The sequence below is a fragment of the Sinocyclocheilus anshuiensis genome, unplaced genomic scaffold, assembly GCF_001515605.1.
Source record: "Sinocyclocheilus anshuiensis isolate Anshui unplaced genomic scaffold, SAMN03320099.WGS_v1.1 scaffold113, whole genome shotgun sequence".
Lineage (NCBI taxonomy): Eukaryota > Metazoa > Chordata > Actinopteri > Cypriniformes > Cyprinidae > Sinocyclocheilus > Sinocyclocheilus anshuiensis.
In genome coordinates, this window is record NW_015539827.1 from 553441 (window position 1) to 561643 (window position 8203).

Below are 8203 nucleotides of genomic sequence, written 5' to 3' on the forward strand. Positions count from 1 at the left end.
ATTAAAGTAACAGCGCATTGTTTGCAGTAAATATGAACATGGATTGACACGAAAATGTAGTAATTACACCATAAATGCATATTATTAAAGTCTACTGTGTTGGCTAGTTTTAAAGGAAAAGAGCACTTTTAGATAAACAAGGCAATAGATTGCACTCGTGGAGGTAGCAAAACAAAGTTCTTTATGAACCGCAGGAATTGCTTGTAATAAAGATTTCAATGCAAAAGGAAAGGCACTAGAGCTGACTATTTCTGTCAATGGTAAGTTTGTGATAACGTAAGAAAAGCAGTTTTAATGTTTTGCCACTTGCTTGAGCAACTTAATTTATAAATCTATAAGTAAATGCAAAAGTAAAAAGCATTGAATAATGTGTTGCTTATATTTATTGTGTTTAAACATGTCTGTGAAAGACTCTATTACTGTACTGTGTAAAAAAAGAATTGCAATGCTGAAAAAGCATTTTCAGTGACAATGTTAGGATTTGAAATCAGAATAATGGATAAATGTTGTGTTTGTGATAAACAGCCACGGATCAGTAGCGGACTCTTGTGTGAAAGCTGCTTCCCCTCTCACAAGAGTCACCTAAGAGGGGAATTCCCCCCATTTTCAAAAATGAAATTTAGGCCCTGAATAAATGGCTAAAAATCCTGATTGGAGCATCACTATAAATAGTTATAAATGATAAAAAGAAGACTTTAAAAAGATCGGTATCGGTGATCATATCGGCAGATACTGCTTTCTGTGATCGGCCTCAAAAATCCTGATCGGAGCACCCCTACTTCTATGTTTTCATATGTATTTGTCATAAAACTGCATACACAGTTTCCATTGCCATTATTTTCTTTTGGGTGGTGTTAATTTGTTAGGTTGCAGCCTAGGTTGTCAAAATACAATACAAATACAATACTCAAATTTGATTTAAGTCTGATTGAATCATATAAACAACTGTTTTGTGATGGATTCATCTCTTTTCAGTTCATTTTGGCATTAGGTTGAGGCAAAGGAATCACATCATCATGTTTTCTCAGTGGGTTTTAGGTTGAGACAACATAATGGCACCTTTGCGTGACACGCACCGACACTTGACAGTTTGAGAATGAGAAAATGCTCTTTGATATGCATAAATTTGTTTATGATCAGTAAACAATCAAGTATTATATCACTGGTGGAATTTCAGGGCATCCCATTATATACATTCCGCTTATTAGGTACTATGATAATGTATGATAGTGCCTGAAGGGTGACCTTGAATTTATAAGCAATCAGTCTTTCAGTTATGATATCAGGTTTATTCTAGTATCAGCCTCAAACAGCAGGCTAAGTATGGACTTTCTCATACATGCATACTGTGTAGTAATTGGCGGAGATTGTCTGACGACCCTTTTCTGTGTAACTTCATTGCCATACTTTAAACACCACATAAACATTGAACCTAATCCTTACTTATTGCTCATCTGATTTTATTCAACAGGAGGAGAATGAAGGCCAAGGCCCCCCCTCCACCTCAACCCCCTCAGCCTGCCCCCCGCAGGATCTTTCGTAATGCCGTTCCTGATGGAGGAGGATCTTCAGGGGGAGACAGCAAGGAAAACATGCTTCGACCCTCTGTGGATCTCCATATCAGTCTGCCTTCAGGGTACCAGACCACCGTCAATGTGGATGGCAGGTGAATACGCTCATTGCACTGACATTAACTTAAAGCTGCAGTCCGTAACTTTTTTTTTTGCCCCAAAGGCACCCCCCGCCCCCCTTGAAGGTAAAGTTAATTTTATTTTCTCTATAGTGCCAGATCACAACAGAAGTCATTTAAAGTTACCTTTCTTATAGAACAGGTCTATCCCTCGTTCTTTTATTAAGCAAACTAAATAGCCTTATGTTATTTATCTTAATTACATGACGGCATGTCATTTCTGTCTCTACATTACTTGGTCGCACTCTCTGCATCGCGCACAGCCGAGTTCTGCCCCGATGCGCACACACAAGTGAGCACACTCCCATTAGTATTTGTAAATATTAAGCCGCAAAACGACTATTTAAATATGAATTCTGTGTGTTAATGAATGGCGCAGATGCGTGGTTTTGTTTACTACTCGTACTGAATCGCGCGTGACGCTTCCGGTGATATTAACGTTAGGGATGCTCCGATCCGCCTTTTTTGCCTCCGATACCGATTCCGATACCTAGGGTTCAGTATTGGCCGCTACCGATTCCGATCCGATACCAAGGCATAACAAAAGTAGAATTTCTATAAACCCATACAGGAAGATTTATTTATTGTGTTATCCCAACCACAAATAATATTACCATATAGGTGTTACGGGGCAGACAAGACGTGAGACGTACGGATCCATTTGCAAACTTTATTCAAAGGCGTGGTCAGAAACAGGCATGGGTCAGACAATGGCAAACTGGTATGGAGAAGACAAGGCAAGGGCAATCCGGTAAACAAGCGAGGGTCGGTCGACGGCAAACGGAATCCAACAGGTTGTGCAAGATGCCGGTGATGCAGCCACAGTCCTAAACAAAAAATTAAACTGTTGTTAGCAATTACCAGAAGATGCATTCACATACATTCACAGCTTTCTGATACATTTACACCTCGGACGATCGCTAACGCCAATGGCCGGGTATAACGCATTCAAAACATTTACCACATCAGATATTCGCGAACAAAAGCTAGTTGGTGAACAATTTCACCATTTGGAAAAATATAGTCTAAACAATCCAAAATGTAAAAAAATAAATAAATGCATAAAACCATGGTTAATTTTTGTAAGAGATATATAATATTGTATTTATGTTTATATCGGCCTATAGCATTATATATATTTATCATTTATATAGGCTATATATCATCATTAGATATAGTTATATACGCGCTTTGTACAACATTCAAAACTATAAGTGTATATATATTTATCATTATATAGGCTATATATCATCATTATATATATTATATATAGTGGCCTGTAAGGAGATATTTCATATTTCAACCAATTTCACTCTGAATAGCTGAATTTAGTCTGACAATAGCCTGTTTGGAAATTTCCAATTTAGATATAAAATAGGCTATAGCTGAGCAACATTTTAAATCATGAAGGTAATAATAAAAGGCTTGTAAACTCTTCGTCGCTGTCCAGAACCATCCGAAGTGCTTCTTCACCCATGTAGCGTGCCATCATGCAAACGCGCAGAAAAAGTAAGTAATTATATGATGAAGCTTGACGTTTTATGCCATTTCTCGGGGGCGTGTACATGATTACCTGGCTCGCCTCAGTTCATTTCCATATGAACAGCGCGCTCAGAGTGAGGCGGGAACACATTAGCTATAATGAGGCGATACGGGAGAAACCGGACCACTCCTTACTTTCATACGGATTACATACAAAGAAATGATTTGTTTTCGACTTGAATTGGTTAATTTAAAAGTAGACATTTCAAGCTTTCTATACATATATTTATCTTGTCTTTGAGGCAAGTATTCGCTGAGATTCGGGTTGTTTTATTTATGTGTCTGTGAAGAGAGGTGACAGAGACAGAGATGGCAGAGAACGCACCCTGTTTATTTTCTTTGTTCTACAAAAGCACAGCGTTTTGTTGTTATTATGAGTGTATACAAATAAAAGTAGACCCTTTACAGATTCGATTGATGTATTGCTCTTATCTGTACGATCAAAACTGAAAGTGTAATTTAAGTTATTTTCGGCGTTATCAGGAGAAGATGCCACAAAACGCGTATCCGCGTTTGTCGACCCCAAAGGGTTAAAACCTTATTTTTAAGCAATAATCATACAATATTTCTTCAATGTTTTAATTGTAATATTAAATAAAATAAATAAAAATTCTAAATTTCCAAAATAAAATGTTAAATTTTCATTAATTAATGTACTATAAAAGCACGTAAGGTGGAACCGGCGTCAACTTCTAGGAATGAAGCAAGCGCTCGCAGGGATGCCGGAAGTATGGCTTCGAGACACAGCGTTACATGCGTAACCTGAGACGTTCCCCTTCAGGAACTCGCGCTGCGTCCGAAGACACTATGGGAACGAGATACCCACGCCACCAGACTGACAAATCCTGCCTAGTGTATACTAGGACAAGAGAACAGAGGAGCCCGGAGTGGATCGCATGTCAAGGCCATAGAACCTCATGAACGTTAGGGGTGAGGACCATCCCGCAGCGTTGCAGATGTCCTGCATAGACACACCTGCCAGAAAGGCCTTTGAGGCCGCCATACTTCTCGTAGAATGAGCCTTGACTCCCATTGGCGAGGGGAGATCAGAGGACTCGTAGGCAATGTTAATGGCATCAACTATCCACCAACTGAGGGTCTGCTTTGTAGCAGGAAGACCCCTCTTGGGGGGACCATAGCACACGAGCAGTTGGTCCGCCCTTCTCCACAGGGCAGCTCTGTGGATGTACGTGTCCATTGCTCGAACTGGACACATACAGTTAAGCTTCTGATGGTCGGGCTCCCTGAAGGGAGGAGGACAGAAAGCCTGCAGTACGATAGGCTGTGGCATGACAGAGGGAACTTTGGGGACATACCCTACTCGAGGGTAAAGAAATGCTTTGGCCATGCCGGGCGCAAAGTCGAGATGAGAAGGGGCCACTGAGAGGGCCTGGAGATCCCCAACTCTCTTCAGAGAGGAAATAGCCAGAAGAAAAGCAGTCTTAATTGTGAGATGTCGATCAGATATCTCTTCAATAGTCTCAAAAGGAGCTTTACAGAAAGCCTCTAACACCACAGCCAAATCTCACGGGGGAAGATAGTTAGCATCCTGATCCACCGATTAGCATAAGCTAATGAGCAAGAGGCCTCAGCCTCAGTGCACCGCGGAGGAAACGTAAAACCAAGGGGTGTCTGCCCACTGATTGGCCACCAATAGGGGTGCGGTAGGCCGCAATGGCCGCCATGTAGACATTTAGGGTGGAGTGGGTCAACCCTGCGGAGCGAAGGCCCTGAGTACTCGTAGGCAATGTTAATGGCATCAACAATCCACCGACTGAGGGTCTGCTTTGTAGCAGGAAGACCCCTCTTGGGGGGACCATAGCACACGAGCAGTTGGTCCGCCCTTCTCCACAGGGCAGCTCTGTGGATGTACGTGTCCATTGCTCGAACTGGACACATACAGTTAAGCTTCTGATGGTCGGGCTCCCTGAAGGGAGGAGGACAGAAAGCCTGCAGTACGATAGGCTGTGGCATGACAGAGGGAACTTTGGGGACATACCCTACTCGAGGGTAAAGAAATGCTTTGGCCATGCCAGGCGAGTCAAGATGAGAAGGGGCCACTGAGAGGGCCTGGAGATCCCCAACTCTCTTCAGAGAGGAAATAGCCAGAAGAAAAGCAGTCTTAATTGTGAGATGTCGATCAGATATCTCTTCAATAGTCTCAAAAGGAGCTTTACAGAAAGCCTCTAACACCACAGCCAAATCTCACGGGGGAAGATGGGACCATCCTCAGCGCATTGCGCTGTCGACTGAGTCACAAAGATGTCCACTTGAGCCTGGCCAAAAGCTCTCCATATCTGCTTCACCACTCCGGGGTGAAGCATCCACTCTCCGGGCCTCAGCCCCTGTCTCGACAGGATGTCTGCTCCCATATTGAGATGCCCAGGAATGTGCACTGCTCTCAGCCGACTCGATCCGAGCAGGGGACAGACGTGCCTGCATCGTGGTCGAATACCACACCACACCCAGATAAGCGGTTCAAGCGGCTCTAGAAAGCACACTTTTCTTGGCGTTTAGTCTCAAACCCAGCTCCCCCATATGAGCAAGAACAGCAAGAACGTGCCGAACTGCCATCTGCTCCGATTGAGCTAAAATCAACCAATCGTCGATGTAATTCAGTATGCGGATGCCCTGGAGTCGCAACGGAACCAGGGCAGCATCCACACACTTGGTGAAAGTGCGGGGTGAGAGTGACAGGCCGAACGGAAGAACCCGATACTGGTATGCTTCACCCCCGAAAGCAAACCTCAGGAACTTCCTGTGTTGTGGAAGGATGGATACATGGAAGTATACGTCCTTGAGATCTATTGTTAGGACCCATTGTGAGACATTTGGCAGAAGTTTCCACGCTGCCAGAAAGTCTACTAAGGGAACCAGTCTCTCGAGACTGGCCTCTGGTGTCACTAGAGGAGCCACTTCGGTGCCCTGAAGCGGTTGACTGGCAGGGAACGACCGACCTGACTGCTTTAGCGCCCTCATCTGAGGGGGCGAGCTTTCCCGTGCCGTACCGTCGCCGGGCGGCAACTGGGAAATTTGCTCACGGGAGCCCACTGAACCCTGAAGCACCAGGGCTGGCAGGGGTATCAGTGAAGCTCCCTGAGGGCACTGAGGAGGATCGGGCACCATATACTGAGGTGTGTACCTCTCCTTCACAGGGTGGGCTGCCCTCAGGGTCCTAACGATGGAATTGTCAGGACCGCTTGGCCGAGGTCCTCTTGGACATAATAACAGACCGCAGATCCACTTTCTGTTTAGAGGACCCCGACCGGCTCTGCTTCTGGGTCTGGCGGTATGAGTAGCTAGACGGCTGGGACTGCTCCCACTCAGCAGTCCCAAAGACCTGGGGGCGATGAGGGAGAAAACGCTGGAATGCCGCCGCTTGTTTCTTCGTCTCCTGAAACCTCTCGACGACAGTATCGACTGCGCCGCCGAAGAGGCCAGAAGGCAGAAGGGGGCATCCAGGAGGAAGAATCTGTCCTTGTCATGTAGTTTGGACAGATTCAACCACAGGTGTCACTCCGTAGCCACCAGTGCTGCCATGGAATGGCCGATGACTCTAGCCGTTTCCTTGGTGGCTCGAAGCGACAGGTCCGTGGCCCGACGCAGTTCGGCGACTATGTCGGATTCCTCTTCCTCCCTATCGTCCAGGTCTTTTAGCAGGTCGGCCTGGTACGCCTGCAACACTGCCATAGTGTGCAGACACGCACCGGCTTGACCTGCCACCGTATAAGCTTTCCCAACCAGGCTGGATGTCAGTTTTACTGGCCTGGTGGGAAGCTTCAGGGCCTTCAAGGACGATGCTGAGGACGGAGATAGATAGCTCGCGAGCGTCTGCTCCACCGCCGGCATCACCCTATATCCCTTCTCATTAAACCCCGTGATGTTAGAGTAATTGGATACTGTAGGGCTGAAGAGTCGGGATGAATATGGTTTATCCCATGATCTCGTGACTTCAGAATGGAGATCTGGGAAAAATGGAAGTCCCCGTCGTGAAGGCTGTGATCTAGCTTTAAGGAAGCGCTCGGCTCCACCTGTGTCTCGGCTGGCATTCGATGTTCAGTTTGGCTACAGCATGAGTCACAGGGCGAGGGCGCGCCCTCCGCCTGTGAGAGGAGATCTCTCCTGACGGGAATCTCCCATAGAGCGCCGTCGAGGAGAGAAATCAGGCCTGAGACCCAACTCGGCCCGGCCAGAACGGGGATACTAACAACAGACAGGCCCCGTCCCGGCGCACTCTCTCCAGAACTCCCGGGAGCAGAAAAATCAGAGGAAAGGCATACAGACGAAGCCTCGGCCACGTCTGTACCATGGCATCCAGCCAGTGGAGCTGGATGAGTCAGAGAGAACCAGAGGGGACAGTGTGATATCATATGAGTCGCAAGAGGTCCACCTGAGCCTGGCCAAACACTCTCCATATCTGCTTCACCACCTTGGGGTGAAGCATCCATTCCCCGGGCCTCAGCCCCTGCCTCGACAGGATGGCGTGAACGCAGACCTCCCTGGGGGTTGATGTAAGAGACCACTGCTGTGTTGTCGGTGCACACCAACACGTGACGATCTCTTAGGTCTGGGAGAAAGTATTTGAGTGCTTGAAACACTGCCAGCATCTCCAGGCAGTTGATGTGCCACGTGAGATGGTGGCCACTCCACAGACCGCGGGCAGGGTGGCCACTCATGACCGCTCCCCAACCGGTGAGGGACGTGTCCGTCGCTAGCGTTACACGGCAACAGGGAGCTCCCAACACTGGGCCCTGGGACAAGAACCAAGTTTCTTTCCACACATCTAAGGCACAAATACACTTCCGCGTGACATTGATTGTGCGAAGCGTGTTTCCCCTCGGGGAGAACCCCTTGGTCTTGAGCCACCACTGTAGGGGTCTCATGTACAGCAGGCCAAAAGGTATCACGTTGGACGCAGCTGTCATCAGCCCAAGCAGTCTGAAACTGCTTGACAGTGAGTGACCGGCCTTC

At 46.6% G+C, this 8203-nt stretch overlaps 1 protein-coding gene across 5 annotated transcripts in view; it reads left to right on the forward strand.

Moving 5' to 3' along the window:
- The window catches only part of cobl (cordon-bleu WH2 repeat protein), a 122488-nt gene that overhangs the window by 39076 nt on the left and 75209 nt on the right, over positions 1–8203 (forward strand). For all 5 annotated transcript variants that reach the window (XM_016480432.1, XM_016480435.1, XM_016480433.1 and 2 more), the window contains one exon: positions 1472–1666. In XM_016480432.1, coding sequence (XP_016335918.1) covers positions 1472–1666 — 195 coding nt within the window. The remainder of the gene's footprint in view (positions 1–1471; positions 1667–8203) is intronic.